At 55.0% G+C, this 21,149-nt stretch overlaps 1 protein-coding gene across 10 annotated transcripts; it reads right to left on the reverse strand.

The window, feature by feature from the left end:
* Nucleotides 1-299: 299 nt before the first annotated feature.
* C1QTNF1 (C1q and TNF related 1) lies at nucleotides 300-20,916 on the reverse strand. Of its 10 annotated transcripts, none has more exons than XM_057717086.1 (8): nucleotides 20,513-20,906; nucleotides 15,126-15,200; nucleotides 12,991-13,115; nucleotides 11,658-11,815; nucleotides 9,188-9,340; nucleotides 5,559-5,724; nucleotides 3,087-3,226; nucleotides 300-2,516 (listed from the first exon to the last, which is right to left on the reverse strand). In XM_057717086.1, the coding sequence occupies exons 6-8, from the start codon at nucleotides 5,705-5,707 to the stop codon at nucleotides 1,966-1,968; spliced, it is 840 nt and encodes a 279-aa protein (XP_057573069.1). In that variant the 5' UTR covers nucleotides 5,708-5,724; nucleotides 9,188-9,340; nucleotides 11,658-11,815; nucleotides 12,991-13,115; nucleotides 15,126-15,200; nucleotides 20,513-20,906; the 3' UTR covers nucleotides 300-1,965. The 10 variants fall into 10 exon arrangements, with proteins under 10 accessions (XP_057573069.1, XP_057573073.1, XP_057573066.1 ...); XM_057717090.1 differs by having other exon boundaries at nucleotides 5,559-5,721; nucleotides 11,658-11,849; XM_057717083.1 differs by having other exon boundaries at nucleotides 11,658-11,849.
* Between the last annotated feature and the right edge of the window lie 233 nt (nucleotides 20,917-21,149).

Genomic DNA, 21,149 nt, shown 5'->3' on the forward strand with positions numbered 1-21,149 from the left:
ATGCAGCCACAAACCATGGAACACTTGGGGCCACTGGAAGACGGAAGAAGCAAGGAAGGCTCCTTCCCTATGGGGCGACCAATTGGCCCGCGTCTAACTGTGAAATGCATTCCTGTGCGGAATGAGGCAGTTCAGGGCCCAGCCTATGCCTGCTGGGTACCAGTGTCCCCAGGTACCCAGCTGAGGGCTCCCAGACCTCCAACAGGCAGTAGGCAGGGTTCTGGCAGTGGACGGGGAGGGGGAGGGGATTGAAAGGGGGAGGATCTCATTCAAGGACCAAACTGAGGAGGCCACAATGCTAAAACACACAATTCCAAGTTTAATGTTTTCTGGAAGAGCATTAGGGCAGCACAAAGCAGCAGGTGGGCGCCCTGATCACCAGCTCACCCACAGAAACAGTTTTTAAAGTGTGATCAGCAGAAGTCCTTCAGAGGGTAGGATGTGCAGACCCTAGACCCCATGGCCAGGCCCAGGGAGGGTAGAGGGTTGGGTCCAAGATCAAGGGTTACCAGGCAGTGGGAAGGAAGTCTCCTGCAGGGGCTTAGGGCCCAGGCAGGCAGGGTGACCCCGGCCCTGGGTGTTGATGTGAAGAGGTGGGGAAGGGCTGCCCGGCCAAAGTTGGCCGCAGGCCAGAGCACCAATCCAGGCACACCCATGCCCCCCTCAGAGTGGGGGTTCTGACCCCAGTGGTTGGGACGTGCCCTCTCTCCTCTCTCAGAGGCTGAGCCATGCAGGAGCTCTGGAGACAGATAGAGGGGGAAGCTTTGGGTCCCTTCCAGCTTTCCTCTGCTCTGGGGCCCAGGAAAGCCCCCTCCTGCATGGTCTTGGGTCAAAGAGGCCCTAGAGGAGGGTGCTGGGGGCTGAATGCTGAACCCTCTGGGAAGTAGGACTCTGCGATGGTGTGCGAGGGGGGTTTATTGAAAATGTTGTATAACCATGACGGCTGCTACACAGTCAAAGGCCCTGGTGCCTCCCCTGGCTGACCTGTCAGAGAGGAAGGACAGAAAGCCAGGGCCAGGGTGACAGGCATGGAGGCCCTGCCGGGGGCGCGAGGGTCGGGTGGGGGAGTGAGCAGAGCCACCAGGATGCTCGGCGCTGCTGGGCTGTACTGAGCTTTGCTCCACATAGAACCGTCTGTTGCCAGGAGCCTGCGGGTTCTGGGGGGCAGGCTGCTCCCCAACCCAGAGACTGTGGCCGCGGGCTTGGCTGGCCCTCTGAGGAGCTGCCCCATCCTGTCTAGCTCGAACCCCCTCACCATTGTGGCTCAGAAAGACCAGCGGAGCCCTGGGGCAAGACCACAGGAATGTCCACAGGACGTGGCTGTCCGTCCAGCTGTCCCCCAAGAAGGTTCATACGTGGCCTAAAATAGTAAGCCAAACGTGGTTTTCCAGTCCCCACGTCCCCCGCCGCCTTCGCGTCATTTAGATCTTTTCTTACAAGCAGTCTCCTGCAGCCTCAAGGGGAGACAGCCCTCCTCAGAGCCAGCTGTGCTGGCGGAAAGGCAAAAATAACAACGCCTCCCTTTCTTTTCCATGGTTTACTTTGCTCCTTTCACAACTTTTCAAATTGGCTTAATTATTCCCCACAGCGGGAGCAAGGGTGGCTTACTCTGGGACACCCTGGCGCGTCGTGGCGCGTACAGGGGTCACGCAAGGATGTGCACACAGAGGGGAGCGCCCACGGGCACCCGCCTGGTGAGTTCACTGTGCGGACACGGCAAGGCCTGGGACCCCACAGCCAATGTTGCCTCCCACTCCCATGAGAGACGTCGCGTCGAATGCCAAAGCTGGGGACGGGGCGGGGGGGGGGGGGTGGCCCGGGAAACCCGGGTGGGGGAGGGGCTGACCAGGAGTCGCGATGGGCGGCAGGGGGGTGGGGCTGGACCATGGGGTCCAGCGGAGCAGGGCAGGGACGGGGAGGACAGGAGGCTAGCCTGTGGTGATGGAGCAGGGGGCCGGCGGGCGGCTAGGGCTCGGTGGCGGGCTTGACCAGGTAGCCGCTGAAGGTGATGTAGGTGTCAAACTCGTCGCTGAAGATGGCGTTCTCGCGCTCGCCCTTGAAGAGGCGCACCCACACCTCGTCCTGGTCCCGCAGCTCCAGCATCAGGCTCTGGCTCTGCATGATGCTGCGGTCGCTCACCTGGGCGTACAGGATCACCGCCTCCTCCTCGTTCTTCATGATGTGCAGGTACGTCTCCTTCTGGTTCCAGGTGTGCACGTTGAGGCTGAAGAAGTAGATGCCGGGCACGTAGCAGTAGAACTTCCCCATGAACATGTTGAAGTGGCCGTAGAGGTTCACGAACTCCGTGTCAAAGATCACCGTCTGATAGTAGTCGTTGCTGTGCAGGGGCTTCTTCCGGCCCACCGAAAAGGCAGCGTAGTGGTTCTTGCACCGGTCCCCGGGGGCACCCATGGACCCTTTCTGCCCTTTGGGTCCTGCGTGGCCCCTGGCGCCCGCAGAGCCTGTTTTGCCGTATTTGCCCTGCAGGCCCCGATCTCCTCGGTCGCCCTTCTCACCTACGTGGGACGGGAAAACACGTGGTGTCAAGCAATCTCAAGGATGATTCTATTTTCACCCAAAAGCAATCTTTTTTTTTTTTTCCTTCTGGAAAGTCTTGGCGAAGAAAAGAGAACACATGGGTTTATCCAAAAGCAACCGGCACAGAAGCCAGACCCACGGCTCCCTCGGAGCAAATGAACTACAGACACAGGAGCTGGGCCTGAAGATCTGGGACCCGGGCCGCTTGGCTCCCCAATTCAATTGTGCCGGGCTGTGCAAGGGTATCTGCTGCTCACAGGACTGTGAACCTGAGGCTTGTGGTGCCAAGGCAAGTGGGGTGAGACCACGAGCTGCCCTGAGGCTCTTTCTCCTGTGGACCCCTCCCCGACCTCTCCTCTTGCAAAGGGGCCAGAGCTCAGAAAGGGAATTTGCTCCTCCTCCTAGATGACAGCATGCCTGTGCTCTGCGGAGCCATTCTGCTCCTGTCCTCTCCTCCCTAACTCCATCTTCCGCCCTGCCCCCCACTCAGGACAGAGCAGTTCCCCCTCCCCAGGGGAAGGTCCCCCCTGCTGGTCTCTGCACCTGACCTTTCAGGATGGTGATGTTGATCTGTGGCACCGGGATGGCCTGGTACACGGCAGTAGCAGGGTCACAGCAGCGAAAGCACCGGGAGGCAGAGGCCTCCTCGTCCTGCCTGAGGCTGTATTTTTCATGCTTTTCTTTATCCCTAAGGGAGTGAAGACACCACCTTGAAAGCCAGGGGCTCTCAGAGCCAGGAACTCTTCTCTCTTCTACCACCAGAGGGTCTGGGGTACCTGACTCCCCTTCTCTCACCCTGATGTACGAGGCTGTGTTAACTTCCCCTCCACAGAGACTGCGTTGGCTCTTGGCAAATTCGGAGACCCTCAGTGAAGTTTCAGAAAGAGACCCCTCCCCTCTGTTGACAGCAATAACAGTCACGGAAACAACGATAACAGAAACGGCAATAATTTGAGGGCCTTGGCAAGACAGAGGCTGCGTGGGAGAAATCTGGCACGTGACATGACAGTGCCATGACTGAACATCCCCGTCATGTATTTAGGATTCTAGAAGATGCAGTGTTAAGCTGACTCGTTTGTAAATGAGAGGGCTCAAGCAGATCTGTGGGATTCTTTTGAGCTGCAGCAGCTGGAAACTCTGCTGTCATGTTTACAACCTGACATTCGGAGACCAGCTCCTGGGGCGGGGGTGGGGGTGGGCAGTGTGACAGCTCCATACCGCCACCTCGAGGCGTCGTGCTACATTGCACTGTGCTCTCTGCTTGCAGCTCTTTGGTTGCGACAGGACCATCTTGGAGGTGGCACAGTTCCTCTCGAAGGGCTACTTGTCTCACTCTGCTCCCATTTTCAAACCAGAAAATGGATCTATATGCCCTAAATTCAGCCACCTACAAGCCCTAGACTCCCAAATGGACCCCCCCCCACCTCTCACCGGAAGTCTCCATTTAGAGATTCAACGAGCCCCACAGGTGAGATGTGTCCCAAACTGATGGCCCATCACTGCCACTCGTCCCTAGAATCTTCTCTTTCCAAACCCCATTTCCAACAACAGCAGCATCACCAGTCACCCAGAATGGAACCCGCAGCCTCATTCCAGATGCTTCTCTGGCCTCATCACTCCATTCTGAGGATCGTGGAGTCCTGAGGAGTCAGTCCACCCCACCATCAAAGTGCCTTCAGGAGCTGGGCCCTCGGCTCTCCTCATTTCTGGGCACCACTGCTGTTTTGAATGCCCTCCTGGAATTCATCTCTCCCTTGCCAATTCATCCTCTGTTCTGCCACCCTCCAGCATCCTTTCTAGAACACGATGAAATTTAAACTTCTCCATGACTCCCTTATAGATGAAGTTCCAGAGAACCCCTTTCACACCAGGCTCATCTTCCCTCCCATCCTCCACTCTCTGGCATCCACTCCCACTACCCAAACGACCCACCAGCCTTACACTGCCAGACATTAGAATAGCCACACTTCACACATGCCGTCCTGGCTGCCAAGCAGCTTTCCCCTTCTGTGCCTGGGACTCTCCTCAGGTGTCCTTCAAGACCCAGTCACTTCTCCACCTAGCCTTCCTCAACCCCCTCCCCGCCACATCCATGTTGTGGACACACTGAACTGGGTCGTGTGTGTCTGTCCCCCTACAGCCTTGGAGTCCCTAGAGGCCAGGGACTGTGTCATTCACATGTGTGTCCCCAGTGCCTAGAGGATGGCAGGACCAATAATGGCACTCAATTAATGCTTGTTGAATGAGAAGAAGAAGGAAGAGGAGGAGAAGGGGAAGAAAAGACAAAGAAGAAGAATGATGTTACTTTGCCCCAAATCCTATGCAAGTCCATTGTACTCCAAGAGAGCCCAAAGCCTCGGGTATCCAGGCAGCGCAAAGCATCAGGTGTCTTGGACCTCACGTTTGATGAATGACATTTTCATAAGTAATCCTGAGCATTTTGTGTATCCCTATGAAATATCCCAAATAGCCTGGAGTCTATATATGATCAAAGGTCATATATATGAAGGCAGTGCCATTTGGAAGAAATTCATAACTTTTCAAGGAAAGCCACCACTTCTTGTGCCAGTCTTCAGCCATCATCCTCCATCTTGCAATGTAATCAGACATTAGGGTGCTGGAGACCAGCTCTCAGCCCAGCATCGTCCCTGCCTCCTGCTCCCAGGTGGTAATTAAAGCTCTAGCCGATATCCTCAAAGGACAGGCGAGAATGCAAAGAAACCGAGAGCTGGGGGTTGGGGTTTTGGTGCATCCTTTTTTTAAGGATGTGGCTGCAAAACCTCACGCAGACCTACATTCCTCTGGGGTTGGAATGAGGCTGGGTCACTGTCCGCAGTTTCAGATAACAGGCCCAGGTCACGGAAAGGAGAAATGGTGCCTCTGTCCCTCAGCACCGGCTCCTCAGCCGCAGCCTCTGCTCCTTCTCCTCTAGCCACCAATGAGCCCCCTGGGGCCCCCGAACCCCAGGCTCATCCCCGCCGCTGAGCCAGAGCTCCTGCATCTGCACCGCACAGCCTCACCTCTCAGCATGGTCCAGCGGTGGCTCCCTGGTCCCCTCCTGCTCCTGCTGTTCCTGCTGCCCACGGGGCACACGGGCCAGCACCGGGCCGCAGGCGAAGGCCAGCAGCAGGCAGCACACCAGCGCAAGTCCCAGGCCATGGGGGCCCATCTTCCTGCTGAGCCCTGCTGGGGAGACACACGGGGAGGACATGGTTGGAAGAGCCCTGCAGGGAAGCAAGCCCGTGGTGTGGTGTTGGCCCGACCCACTAAGCTGGGAGATGCTTCAGCGGCCGCTCTTCCTGGGAGGGCAATCACACACTCACACACATACTCACATCCACATTCACACAGCCTCAACATACATGCTCACAAACCGCAGTGCACATTTATGCACATATACACGTGCCCTCGCACACACGCACATGTTCACACTCACTCTCACACTCAGTACACACATACACAAGTACACTCCGTACACACTCAAGACACTCAGTACATTCACGCACACTCAGACCCACACTCGCTTGTGTTTACACTTGCACACTCAACACACTCACGTGTACTCCAGTGTGCTCACGTGCGTGTGCACACTCAGGCTCACATGCATGCCCACACCCGACATTCACAGTCTCGGCACACTCACAGACGTATATGCACAGACTCGCACACCCGCACGTGCACAACCGATGCCCTCTGGGGCGGGGCTGGTGTTGGAGCATCGGGCCACCTGCTGCCACTGAGCGTGGCTCTTCCTGGCCCCCTACACCTCCCAGGAAGGAGACCCCTCAGCCCTGAGCTCTGCAGATGATCGTGTCTCGGCCCTTTTAGGACAATGAGCAAAATCCCAAATGAATTTGGTGGTCCCCTGTCCAGTGACCGCCCCAGCCTGCGCTGTGGCAGCCAGTGGGCATGCAGATGCCGACAAGTCACTCTCTGGCCACCAGGGGGCGCACCAGTGAGTGTCCATGAGCATCTGATGTGGGTGGTGTTGGGGGGGTTCGCCCCGCCCCAGAGGGCATCTGTTGTCAACGAAGCCAGCCCCAAAAGCTCTGGACAGGCCCTCTTCATCCAGGATTGAGATAGTCCTTCTAGAAGGAGCTGTCCACTGGGGGTTCCCAGTGAGCCCACTAGGGGGCAGTGCTTGGGCTGAAAACAGACAAGACATCCCACCCGTTTCTCACCATGGGAGGTATCATCCTGGCTAACCTCAGCAGTGGGGTTTACACGCATGTGGAGTGAGAAATCACGCGTGCCTCGGCTATTTTTGGTGGCTGGGAAACCTCCCCATCATGAAAGGGGTCAATCCCAATGTATTTCGTTCACCAAAACATACAACTTAACACTGAAAGGGCCGACAAGGACACCTAATCTGACACTCTGGGCTGCACAGTGAGAGAACTGAGGCCGGAGAAGTAAGAACCGCTACCCCCACCCCTGCAGCCGGGCTGGGGCTGGGGCTGGGAACCAGGCGTCATGGGGAGGGGCCAAGCATCAAAGCCAGGGACCAGTCTCAGGAGGTCCTGTCTGATTTTTCTTTAATTCCCCTTTCATGTCTAAGGAAAACTAAAATACTGAGATGGAGTTCTGTTTTTGTCAGTAATAATCTACCCAGATGAATGCTCCTTTCACGCGCCTTGGGCCGCCATGGACCTCCTTCAACTCCATCACTCAGAGGTCTCGCAGCCAGTGAGGGCACGACCCGCTCCACTGGGCCAACTCTTTGGCTTTGTGCTTTATTCTGCCTGTTAGTGGGCTCGCTGTTTTAGCTCTGAAGACAGAACGCTCTGGCTACCTCCCTGCCAGAGCCCCGTGCCAGGTCAGGAGAACCTGGAGGAGGCAGAGGACTGGGAACCAGAGTCCAAGGCTCTCCCGGTGGGTCCTCAGAGATGTGATGAGACGCTGAGCCAGGAAGGCTGGCCTCCCCAGGAATCCCCCATCCCCTGAACTCACACTTCTGCTAGCTCTTCAATTCCCTGCATATCCCCCCATTCCCTGCAGTGGGTTAGCTGCCCCCCCCCCCACCTCCACGTTTGCTACCTGCCAAGGGTCAGGACCCAGAGACCTTCCCAATGACAGAGAGACTGCTTGAACAAGCCTCCTACCCAAAATGTCCACTACATCCCTCCACTTGGCAAAGAAAGCTTGTACATGTAAGTGTAATTTATAAAATACATATTAAAAGAATCTCTCCCTGACTCTCCCCACCCCCTCTACCCATCTATCATTTCTCCAGCCTGCTTGCCAAGGTGAGCACCACCCTCTCCAGTCTGCCCCCACCCTTCAACTGCATTGCACAGCACCCCTCATCTTGTGTCCAAGCTCCCTGCTTCGCATACTGCAACATGCACACGCACCACCTGGGAAATCTTGTGAAAATGCAGACTGTGATTCGGCAGGTCTGGGACAGACATTTTCAAAAAGCTGCCAAGGCACCACACTTTGAGGACCAGGTACAAGCCATGAACCCAAATTCCTGGCATCTGTCCACCTACCTGCATCCTTCTCCCCTGGCCAGGAGCACCCTTTCTCGTCTTCTCTTCTACTAATAACCAGGCTAACCGGACTCACAACTGCCCCAGACCCGGTACTGGGCATCCCTGTATCATTTCCATTTATCCTTACAACCCTAGACGTTAGGGTTCGTTCTAAGAACACCTCCTCATTAACAGTTTTTACCCCATCACAGGCCTCAGATGAACCTGCGGTGAATCCTTTAAGGACACAATAGTCATTAATTATAATACTAAATTTACCAATGAAGAAACAGTGATGTTGAGAAGTCAATTAGGCTAAGGATGCCCAATTTTTAAGCCATGGGGGCTGGTTTTGAACTCAACAGGCTACCCTCAGATCACATCAAAATCCTACCTAAGACCCAACTCATGTACTTAATATTCCTCCTAAAGGCCTCCCAGAACCTCAACTGGAACAAACTCTCCCTGCTCTTTTTCGCTTGTGTTTTCTCATATTGTCTCATGCTGCAGAGAGCTTTTCTTGGCCTGAAAGATTCTGCACAGCAGACCCGTGATCTCCTCTGGGCCTGGGACATGGTCTTGTTCATCTTGGACCTGCCAAGCATCCTGCAGCACCCTGAACTCAACAAATATTTGTCAGATTGAATTCTCCAAATTTGTTTATTGCCCTATTTCTGTATTTCCTCTGTTTTTCCTTGGCGCCTTGATAATTACTCTCTTTTTCCTTTTCAATGCCAAGCTTGCATCACTTGAAAGGAAAAGAGGTTTTCCTTTCTTTAAACAATTTTTTTCCTGAATCCAAAGTAATATATATTTATTTGGGAAAAGTTGGAAATAATAGCAGAAGGAAATAAAGAGCTATCTTGGATTCCTTTGTCCCCGGGGTTCCTCAGCCTTGGCACCGTTGACATTTTGGGCTGGACCAGCCTTGGTCGTGGGAGGCTGTCCTGGGCACTGTTGGACGCTTAGCAGCATCCCTGGCCTCCACCCACTAGATTCCATCAGCACAGCCCCACCCCAAGCTGTGACAACCAAAAACGTCTCCAGACTTTGCCACGTGTCCCCTGGAAGGCAGAAATCCTCCCAGTTGAGAATCGGTCCTCTACCCTCAATGGAAGCACACTTTTGCGTGTTGGTACGTCTCTTTCTAAGTCTGAAAAAGGGGTTTTCTGTACCTGGATCAGAAGAGATGGGGACCAGGACGCAGCCAGTGCAGGAGTGATGATATCAGTGGGGGTGGGACCCGAGATGACCCAGACAAGAGTCGGAGGCGCCAGGCGGACTGAGTGAGGGCAGCAGAGGCTGGTGGTTCTCCTCAAGGACCTCCTCTTTGGAGCCAAAGCAAACCCAGATTAAAATCTTTCCCTCTTCAAAACTATCTTCAGAACCATTTTACCGAGTCCCACAGCAAAGTCAGCATCCCGACATTATGATCACTTTACTCACTTTTAGGCAAAAACAGTATTGCCCAACATCTAACCAAACTTGGCTCCAGCCCTCTTTAGCGATTTCCAGTGAAACAAAGTCCCCCGCAAGCAGGTAGGTGTTGCCCCCAGAAAGGTGACTCAAGAGAACATGCTGTGCTCAGCAAGGCAGGTCTGGGAAGCGGCCCCCAGGACTCCTTGGCCAGTGGTGTGTAACCCTCATGAATCTGGACCTGAGTGGTCCAGTCTCCTGGCTGCCTTGCGGTCAAGACATCTGAGGTCAATTCCTACATGACTCAAGTTCTGGACTGGCCTATCCCAAACCCTGTGAAGACATTCATTTGCCAGATTCCATGGCAATTCCATGAACATCTTTTTCTCCCACCCACTCCCTTCAAGACCTGCAGCTCCTCCACTCCTCTCTCCTCAACCCTCCCTGTCTCCCTGCAGCTTAACCTCCCCAACAAGGAAGAACACCCCTCTACAGTAGGTGGGAGGGGAAAAGAAGGAATTAGGTCAATGTCAGGGTCTGGGGGGAAGGCAGGGGGTCTGTGAACACTTCCTCGTTAATCATTTTTATCCTCCCCAGCACTCGAGTGGACCTGTGGTGAATCCTCTAAGGAGACTATATTCATACACAAGTTCACGTTTCCTGACATCTGTTTAAAATCGGTCCTATCGCTTTGGGGGGCCCGCCCACCTCCATGGTGTCATGCCTGTGTCCTGACAGTGAACTCCCAGCCCTCAGGCCCCACATGTTTGCCTTTTGCCTTGCTGCCACGCCCAGCCCAGTGCCCTTTGACAAAAGCATTTTATAAACCTGGTTTTCCGCCTTCCTTAATCCTCATCGGGGAACCAGCTGTTCTGAGAGGCGAGAAGCCCAGGATCTCCCTGGATTAGAAGGAGTTGAGGAGACAAGTCCAAATGCCCATGTAGCTCCGGAATTGCCTCTCAGAAAATTGAACACAGGCATAGTTACTGGATGCCCGTGATCTGCACAGCATGGGATAAGAGCTTGGGAGACAGTGATTCCACCGCAGATGAAATATACTCCCTGACCTCAAGAAGATTACCAGCCAGTGAAGGAGACAGATATGTACCCGATCGAAGCTCAAGGCACAGCAGCAGATGGCAACTCAGAACAAGACATTCTAGGCCTGTGCTGCCCACTTCAGTGGTCGCTAGCCACCTGTGGCTATTTCATTTTAAACCAATTAAAATTAAAGAACATTCTAGGGACTTCCCTGATGGTCTAAGTGGTTAAGACTCCATACTTCCACTTCAGGGGGCACAGGTTCGATTCCTGGTTGGGGAACTAAGATCCTGCATGCTGCATGGCGTGGCCAAAAAAATAATTAATTAAATTACATTAAATTAAATACCATTCTAAGTTCCATTCCTCAGTCACGCTAGCCACATTGCAGGGGCTCCATGGCTACAGGGAGCTGGGAGCTGCCATACTGGACTGCACAGAACAGAACATTTCAATCACTGCAGAAAGCTCTATTGGGCAGCTCTGTTCTATTAAAATGAAGTTGTGGGCGTGGGGGGCGGGGAGTAGGAGCTACGAACAAACAGTGGGCCAGAAATCCGGGAGTCATTTAGACGACTTCCTCTCACATATCTGCCACATCGAATCAGTCACCAACCCTCTTTAATATCTCCTGCTCCTCTGGACCACTTGATGCTTTCCAGGAGCTCTGGCTGTGTCCCAGACCTCAATTCACCCAAGACAATATCTTTGTCTGGCTTTTCTGGGGCCTGGACATCACCCCCAAATTTTATGTGCTTCTCCCGAGGAAACTAGGCATAAAATAGGACTTTCTTCCACACTTAATGTCTTCTAGGTCAAGAAGGCGACTTAGCTCAGCATCCAGTCAGTCCCTGTTTCAACACAGCATCAACCATCCCTCAGCCACCAGCAATCCTGCCTCACATCTGCTCCTGCCACCCTTCCCCCTCCAGTGTCCTCTCCACCAGAAAGGAAACCCTGGGGCTGCCCCTCTCTGCCTCGACATCTGGCGGAAATTCTCTTGTTGAGACACTCAGAGCTCTCTGGTTGCTGCAGGAGGTCCCCTGGACTCAGATCCTGGGGTGCCCAGAAAAGAGAAAGCCCCATGTTGGGGTGTCCCTCTGGCCCTGATGACCGTCAGGATTGTCCAACACATGACGTCTGCTTTCCTTCCCCAGAAACCATTCATCATACTCATTTTCCACTTACCAGACTCCTCTGGTGATGGGCAGGAGGCAGGCAGAGTGACTTCCACTTGATAAAGGACGTTTGTTCGCCAATCCCAGGAACACATTTCATATCTAGTTTTCCATTCTTTAATGGGGCAGCCCCAGGCAGCCTCGGACCCTCTCCGGCTTCCTCCCAACCTTGTAGAGGAAGCAGCCGTGGGGGATGGGCATCCTTTATTAAAGGACCTCTGGTCAGTTGGGGGTTATCTGTGTTTTTCCCAAAAGATGAGGGTGTCCTGGCGCCCATCTCACTCACTGAATCTCCCTCTTTTCCTTTTTCCAAGAAGCTGTTTTCTGGCTTAGAGGAAGAAGCCTTTTTTTTTTTTTTTTTTTTTTTTTTTTTAAGGTTTGGGGGTTTATTTAATTACCTCCAACGCCCAAGGCCAGGGGTGGAGATGGGGTCTTCCAGGGATACTTGCTAATGCATAAGCAAGGGCTTCCTTTGCGGTGACTTGGGACAAAACGGTGAAGGCAAGAGGGGCCAGGCATCCTCCCCATCCTGAAACATCTCCATTCTCTCCTGGGACAACTCACTGCACCTAGACCAGGAGAGGCTCACCTGGAGCTGAGAGAAGACACTGCCTAAGTTTCTGCCCAAGCCCTGCAAACAAGGAGCCCACGTAGGCTGCAGGCGGCGGGCCTTCGGGGGCACCTGGCCAGGCCAGCCTCCCCAGTGCAAACAAAGATTTCCTTGACTGGAGCCCTGTCCTTAGATCACCTCCCAGCTGCGCGGCCTCAGGCGGCAGGCTTGCCCCGCTTTGAGAACCGTGTGAGCGAGAAGAGCTACTGACAGCTCGTGCCTTGTCGTGAGCCCGCGCTGCAGGTGGCCTGGCCCACGTCCCACTGCCCCGCACCTTTGATATCCTCAGGGGCTGATCGCTCCCAAGACAGAGGGAGGAAAAAAGCTGGGAATTCCGTAGCCTGTGCCCCTACTGTACCATCCCTTTTACAATTAGCACAACTGTTTTTGGTTTTCTGGGGCCTGAAAATTGCGACCGCTTTTTACAGCCCTCTCCGGGGGATGCTTGGCAAAAGGTAGGACTTTGTCCCACCCCTAATGGCTTCCAAGGCAAGAGGATACTTTAGCTCAGTGTGCAGTCAGTCCTGCTGCTGCCTGCTCTAGCCCAGACTGCCCCGGTGGAGATCCCCGACGGCCAGCTCCTGTGCACGCTGCAGGGCGCCTGCCCGCCATGACCACCCCCCTCCCCGCCCCCGCTCCGGACCACCCTGACTCCCCATGTTCACCCTCCACGACCTCCCCCTTAGAGACAGGTGTTTTCCAGACCATGTCCTCAGCCCTCAGCCCCTCTCACTCCAAACAGTTTCCGCCTGTCGTTTCCTGTGTGATGGCTTCAGCGGACAGCTCCTTGGTCCTCGTCCCCAGCAGGCATCCCTGGCCACCAAGCTCTAGGCCTATGCTCTCCAGAACCTCTGGGCCCTGAAGACAGTTAAATTAATTACAACTAAACAAAGTGAAAAATTCTGTTCTCGGCCACTCGAGCACATTTTAAGTGGCTACCCTCTTGGACGGCACAGCTGGGAGGACACTTCCATCGTCACAAAGTCCTATTGGACAGCGCTGGTCCAGATCCAGGTGTCCAGCTGTCTTCAGAACATGTCCTCTTCACTCTGTCGTAAGGTGCTCGAGCCCCCAGTTAGCTCACTTTCTCCCCCAGCCCCCACCATCCCTGCTCCTCCTCCTGCACTGATAGCTGTTCACAAAGGGGCCCCAGGCCGGCATCTGGGAGCCCTACAGACTCCTGCCTCTCCTGCACCATCACTAGGCCTCCTGGAGGTCTCTTCTCTCCCCCCACCCTGTCAGGCACCATCACCACTTCTTTCTCAGTTCTGTGCTGCCCTCCCCATCACTCTTCTACATTCCAAACTGCTTGCCAGAGGCAGCTTTCAAACCTGCAGATCCAAATGCCATCCTTGGCTCAAAAGGCGTCCCATGAAAATACAGGAAACATTTAAACCCTGCGCTTCACCATCTGCCTCCCACCTCATCTCTGGCCCCCTCATCCCCACCCCTGCACGTATATGCTTCACTCCAGCTATCTGGAGCCACCGGAAGTCCCAACACAAGTCACACCATAGCCTCGTCCTCTGTCCCTTTCTCCTGCCACCTTCCTCGTCACTGTGTCCTTCAGAGCCTGGCCTGATGCCACCTTCTCCAGGAATTTTCCTCCCCCAGCATCTAACACAGACCGGCTTCCTCGTCTGGTGCCCCCCCACAGACCAAGAGGTCCTCACACACGGGAGATGTGTCTCATTTCACACACATCTCCAGAATCTGGGGTCTGACTTTCAGTATTGACCGAACTGCACAGTCCCTTTCAGTGCTTCCCAAGCAGCAGAACCATCATCCAAAGAAGACTCAAGTCAGTGTGTTCAAACCTCTCTAATTCAGGATGGGGGTAGTTTGGGGTTGGGGAGAGAAGGAAAGTGACCCAGGTCACACTGTTTTGTTTTATTTTATTTTATTTACTTATTTTTGGCCACACCACGTGGCATGTGGGATCTCAGTTCCTTGACCAGGGATCGAACCCATGCCCCCTTCAGTGGAAGTGCAGAGTCCTAACCACTGGACCACCAGGGAAGTCCCAGGTCACACTATTAAGTGTCGTCAGACCACTGAATCCTGGTGTGACCAGGTAGCCATCTTTTCCTCAAATGCTCCTCTTATCAGCTCTCAGAAAGCCTCCCACTTCAAAAAGAGTTACAACCCAAACTTCCTCCATCAGCCAAAATTACAAACCACCCCACGTCCTGCAAAAGCAGTCGAATCAAACAAATGATGGTTCATCGACACAATGGAAAACTAAAAAATCAAGGTGGCTGCTCAGGGCGGCAAACTCAAATGCCTTCAGCCATTGACCATGGGCTGGGTGTAATGTGATAGGGAAGGTGGAGACTGCGGAAACACATGCTCCGTTAAAAGGCATTTAAAGAAATAAATAAGTAAGTGATGCTGGGAGGGGGAGGGGCAACTTCAGCTGGCGGCACCAAGCACTGACCTCTGTAAACAGATGAATATTTACCAGCATGGAAAGATGTTCATAAAATCCTGATGAGTGAAAATGCAGCCTGAAAACATACATACATAAAAACACATCCACACATGCACGTACACTAACCCAGAGATCCGAAGGCCACCCACCTGGCTGCTAACCGCAGTCATCTCTGGGTGATGAAAATACAGATGTTTGCCATATTCTTATTTTGGCGTCTCTGGGGTTTTCCCAACAGTCACATATTTTTTCACATTAAGTACACATTATTTTCCACTTAGACAAATGACAAATAAGCCCCACCCTGGGAACTAAGAGGGTATTTTGTTTATTCCGGGGAATTTGAGTCTCTGTGTAGAAAAGGAGAATGGGGGAGGGGCTTGGGGATGCTGTAGCAAGTTTGTGGCTCAAGTGGGACCGTGTGGGATATAAATTACCCTCGTGCTGAAGTCCCACGTTCTTTCGCAGGTATTTGTTCAGTGTCTACTGCGCACTGGGAAGAGAGCCGGATTCTAGGGACACAATGGAACAAGAGAAAGATACAGCCCTCTTGTCAAGCAGCCAAACCCTGGAGTTACCGTGGGTACCAGTTACTCCGGGGAAGGCACTCAAGTGGGGCTAGAATCAGGCCAGCCAGAGAGAACGTGTTTTCTAGAAGTAGATTTGTTCTACCTTCGACACACCAGTCACTGGTGTACTTGCCACTGAAGGAAGCTGCCTGCAGCCACAGGAGAAAATGGAGCCAAATCCCTGAGCGTCAGGACTTGGGCTCAACAACCAGGCGAGTTAACGGGCCCAGAAACAGCCCCGTCACTTATCAGAGGTTCCTTCTAACAAAGCTCTGCAGCACCTGCTACCTGCAAGGCTCTGGACACACGCTTTACGGAGGCTGCTGCACGTGTCCACTACAGTCACCTCGATTTCTCAGAGGAACAAATGGGCTCAGAGTGAGGGAGTCACTCACCCAGGCCCTGCCGTGGCAGGTGCTGAAGCTCAGGTGAGACCCAGGTGTGTCTGACAGCAGAGCTCCTGCCACTTCGTCTTGAGGGGGCCTCCAGGAAGATGCCTGGTAGGACCAGCTGGTCCTACCAAACCATCATCCCACGGGTGCTCCCACCTGCCAGGCAGACGTCCACCTGCTTAACTCACTGGGTTACGGTAGGAACAGCGGCAGTGAGGAACTTGTCCACCAGCCAAGCCCCTGTGTTCATCCTTCAGCAGATTTCTCAGGGCCTGCTCCATGCCAGGTACCATGCAGGGCACCAGGGATTCATGATAACTGTCCTTATCAAAGCAATATGCTAAGATGTCCCAGTGCCAGCATCTTAATACCGACCACAGGAGCTCAATTCCTTTGGGTTTAGGCACAGAATCACCAGGAACCCCCCTCGTACCTCTGAATGGAAGGGGCATGGGGGCTGTGGCTCACTGATTGTGCATTTTGAGGGCACTGCTTTTGCGGGGAAAACAGTACGTGAGTGAGGGGAAGGGGAAGCCCACATCTCACACAGATGGTAAAGGGTTCCACCCCGACCCCCATGCCCTCTGATGCTCAGAAGTAAAGGGGTCTGAGGCCGAGTGCAGCTGGTAGGAGGGAACAATGTAAAAAATCGACATTGTGCGTGCAGTGAGCATGCCCTGTGTCTGCCCTTCCCTCAGGGCTGCCTGGAGTCAGGTGTAGGGGGCCCCACAGGAGAGGTCCCTGCAGATAGGGAACCAGGAGCAGAGTACAGGATCAGAACGGCACAGAGCGGGAAAGGCAGGCATCAGACCCAGACCAGCTCCCAGCTGCCCAGGCCTGGTTCCACTTGCTCTGCGGGGCCTATCCTCAGGGCTTCCTCCTCGTAGGTCTGGACAGTTTACAGAACCAAGGGTCTTGCTCTCACAAGTATAGCTTGGCAGGCGGGGGGGGGCGGGGAGGAGGGAACTTCCCTGGCTGTTCAGTGGTTAAGACTTCACGCTTCCATTGCAGAGGGCATGGGTTTGATCTCTGGTCTGAGAACTAAGATCCTGCATGCTACATGGTGCAGCCAGAAAAAAGGGGAGGTCTTCTCCCTTTCTGAATGCTAGAAGACCTGAATGTCATGGGCACCCTGAACCCCACCCAGACCCACCCATCTCTCACCAGAACTCACTTTAGACTCTTCACAAGCAGAAATGGCCCAAGTGTTTCCAAGCACACCCCAGTCTCTCACCCTGACCAGCAGCCTCAGAACCTGCAGGGTAGAGCTGCAGGGCCCAGCCCAGCTACCATCTGGCCTGCACCCGCCTGCAGCTCCACCAGGGCTGGCAGCCTTCCCAGGCAAGGTCTTTTTCCTTCGCTGGTCCCCAGGGCAGAGGGCGGCTGGTAACCAGATGTCCCCACTTGGGGAGGGGGTGCAACAGAGGTGAAGGATTTGGGGCTTTCTCCCGGGTGTGGATTCACCAGCAGCCAGAAGCAACGTCTGAACCAGCACCACCTCCCCCACTGCCGGCCCCGCCTGTCTGCCTCTTTTCCCGAGCTCCCTTCGCGTCCCGCTTCCCTGCCCGCCGTCTCTTGCTCTGCTCCGTCTCATTTCAAGGAAAATTCCTACACGAGCCAGGGAGGTGGTCAGACACAGAGGCACAAGCTGGCCCAGAGCCTTCCTGACGGCCGTCGTGGATGGACAGGATGCCCCAGTAGGACTCTGCTGGTGCCGCCCACATCTAGAGAGGGGTTGAGTCCAAAGGCCTCCGGGCAGGCCAGGGACACCCTGGTGGGCAATGGGGGGCCTCCGATGCCTCTGCCCACGTCCATCCTGCTTTGAGCCCCGCTCTGGGAAGCAAGCATGGGCAAGGATGAGGGGCTTCACGCAGTCTGGGAGCCAGCAGTGGAGCAACCACTCCAGCTGTTCAGGCACCGCTCAGTTGCAACCTTGAGGAGGACCCAAAGATGCCCCCAAAGGGCTGAAGAGCTCCCACTCCTGCTCACAGCACCAAGCCCCTCCCCAAGAGGCAGGGAGGTAAGGGTCAGAGGTCACAGGCCACAGCAGCAGAAGTTTCACTGCGGGGGCTTGGGGAGGAGGAAAAGAGCCAGTGTGCTCGCTTTTGCATGTCCTCCGTGCTTAAGAGCAGAACTGGTCCTGCCAGTCCAAGGATGCCCGGGGGGACCCTAAGAATCCCCAATTCTGGGCCCCGTGGGACCGGCTCACTGGGCTGCCCCTAGAGCACGGAAGAAAGCACCTGTTCAGGCTTTGATGGTCCTTTTCCAAATCCTTCTCTAAGTGGGCAGATGGTCCCTCGCATTGTGTGAGGGGTCAGGGAGGTGTCCGGGGTCCTGTCCAAGGAGCTGCCTTGCCTCATTTGACTTTATGAGAAGGCAGATTTCAGCAGGTAAAAACAGGAAGAAAGTAATAACCCTTGGCCCACACGGTAGTTACACCTCCAAGATGAAGTGCCCCAGGAGGCCATTGCCCCCACTTAAGATCTCTGGACTCTCAGGGCAGGTAGACGAGGCTGTTTCTGAAACACTCATATCTCTCTCCAGTGGATGGGCGGGCAGAGCTACCTTAAGTAGTCAGCAGAGTGTGCGGATCATAACAGAAGGGAAACTTTCTATTCTTCCATTCATTTGCAAGCTATCACCACCACCTCTCCCCTAGGGCCCTGAAGTCTCAGCCACCCCCAGCTCCAGGAACAGGGACCCATGCAAGGGTCCAGCCCCTGAAGACAAAAACGCAACGGCAAGCTCATGTCTGGTGAGGACACTCAGCAGCACGACTGTATCTACAAAATTCTTTTCATCTTTGTTTTGATGGGTGAAGTTCAATGCCAGAATATTTGGTTTATGAGTCATGCTAATTACAGCTGGCGGGGTGGGGGGTGAGGGCGGGAGGCACCAGGAAGAATAACAGAAAGAAGCATGTTCCAAAAAAATTATGCTGTGCTGGTTGCCCTGAATAGGGAGGTTACATACCAGGAATGAGGAGGGAGTTGCCTGCACCCTTCCTGGGGCCGTGTGGGCTTTCTCAGCTCCTACCTGCGAGCCTGCCCCTCACTGGCTGGCTGCACCTGTTCCAGACAGGCGGTGGTGTCCTCTGGCTGAAAGAGGGCCCATCCACGGCCTCTGGCACCTGCATTTCTCTGTTTCCCTGACCTGCCGCTCACCAGCAACATGTTCCCTGGCATCCAAAGAGATTCAAGATGGGAGAAGGAAGACAGAGAGAACAAGAGGAGGGGGCTAGAGTCCCTGGGAAGCTGATCCTGGCTGTCCTTCTGGCCCCAGGGAATTTTCTCTGTGGGCAGCAGGGAAGTGGAAATTTGGAAACTTGAGAAGCTTGGGTTCCAGCTTTGGCTTGGAAAGCCGTGCATCCCCGAGCAGGTCACATCCCTTCTCTGGGCACAGGGATGCAGCCCTCCGGTCCTCCATCTACTGCCTCAGGACAAGCCATAGCCTCTCTGAGCTTTTCGGGGTGAGAGTGCCACTGACAGAAGTGTTGAGAATCAGCATGTGTGGGAAACACACGCACGCACACGTGCACCCCCCGCCCCCCTCCCCCCCACATGCATAGCTGCCCTTATTTATATGACCACTGTTGTTGTTGGGTCATCCCTAAGCTCCTCTCAGCTCTCAGGTCAAGAGGGAGAGTGGAGAATGGGGCTTAGAAAGGACACTTCAACCCTTTGCACCCCCTGTCTCCCCTTCACCTGTATTTTTCCCGCCCCTCTGGTTGGCAGGGGCAGTGAGCAGGCCTCGTGGAGAACGTACTTCTTCCCCACAGCAGGCCTCTCCCTGCAGCATGCACAGTCAAGTGCCTATTTGTGACCCTGCACGTGGGGCTGTCCGCGTGCTTCCCTGAACTATAAAAAGCAAAGGCCTAGCAGCCTCTGAGGACCTCACATCCTCCCCCAGGGACCCAGGATGCAGCTAACAGTTGAGAAAACTCAGTTTCTCAGGACACTCCCCATTTTCAAAGCTTGGGAGGAGGAAGCTCCGCGTGTGCCAAACTGCCTCCATTCTTAGAAACCAACTGAGATAGCGGAGGTGGAAACAAGTCACAGAGAGAAGCAGCTTCCTCCCTCCCTCCCTCCCAAGTGGATCAGAAGAACCCGTGAGTGCCTAAAGCACTTTGGGGTCCCACGGAAGACACGGCAGCTGTCCAGCAATCGGCACGGTGGGGCCCAGGCTAACATGACAGCGTGCCCAAGACAGGCGGGGTTCACACCTGTGCCGTGGAGATGCCTGGTAACTGGTGGTGCACAGCTCCGTGACTTGGGCCCAGACCAGGGCCACATTCAGTGGTGTGGGCAGACCAGAGGGTCCCCAGGAAAGGGACATTATTTTTTCCTGTCCAGGCTGGATCCCCTCCAGGAACACCAAAGCCATTAGATGCAGGGGCCAACGTCAGCATTCCCTGTCCTTTGTAGGGTCCAAGTTGCCCACAGGCAGGGCTGGCTCTCACACGGTCCAGGCGTGGGGTGGGGGCCCCCCACCAGGTGCAGAGGGGATGTGGGTATCACTTCTTTCACAGCCACAGAAGAGTGAAGCACGATAAAAGCGCCACAGAAATCAGGGGAGGTACAATCATTCCTGACAGCATCTGTCTGCCACAGAGCCCCCTGCTCCCTGGTCACTGAGGGAGACGGCGGCTATGGAAGGGAGTAGCAGGAACCGGCACGGGGCCCTGCCCCCGCAGCTCCTGGTCTTTCTGCCCCTTTGCCGCTACTGCCCCCTGGCTCCTCCCACCCCACTCCTCGCCCCATGTAGGTGTCTGCTCTGCGACCAGGCTGAAGCCAGGAAAAGGAGCGCTGGGTCCCCCTTCCTCCCCCCACCCCACGGCCATGTCCCGCCCGCCAGGGCACCTACCTCCAGCCACCCGCGTTTGGGAGCGAGCCGGGCGCCCGCGTCCTCCCCTCGGCCTCTCTTAGAGCATCTCCCAGCGGCGGAGCCTCCTCCCGGCCAGGTCGGGGGAAGACCAGACTTGTCGAAGGAGAGAGCAAGGCAGGAAGGAAAAAGTCCTCCGGGAAGAGGGTGCAGAAAGTTGGAGGGGGTGCAGGCAACAGCCGGCCCCTTCCTGGCACCTGGATCTCCTCGGCTCCAAGATCTCTTTGGCCAGAAGCGGAAACGCGGTTTCTCGAAAGTAGAGGAAGAGCCGAAGAAAGCGGGACAGACGCGTAAAGAGCAAACCCCGGCCAGATGTGAGCGGCCGAGGAGCCTCGAACGCTCCCAGCGCATTTTATCCAAACAGCAGCCGCAGAGGATTAACTGTGTGTGTGCCCCGGGGGAGGGGAGCGCCAGCGCTGCCCTCCTCCTGGCCACCCTGGGAGCCGGCTGGGGCTGAGGACTGGGGAGTGGGGGTGGGGCTCTGAGTGTCTGGAAGTCCCTCCAGGTGTGGGGGTGGCTGGGGGTCCAGGACAAGGAGAGTTGGGAACTCCAAGTTGCTGGGTGGCAGGGGGATGGCCTCCAAGGAGCTCATGGGGCACTTACAGCTCACTCCCTGGAA

This window comes from Hippopotamus amphibius, chromosome 17, assembly GCF_030028045.1.
Source record: "Hippopotamus amphibius kiboko isolate mHipAmp2 chromosome 17, mHipAmp2.hap2, whole genome shotgun sequence".
Taxonomy (NCBI): domain Eukaryota; kingdom Metazoa; phylum Chordata; class Mammalia; order Artiodactyla; family Hippopotamidae; genus Hippopotamus; species Hippopotamus amphibius.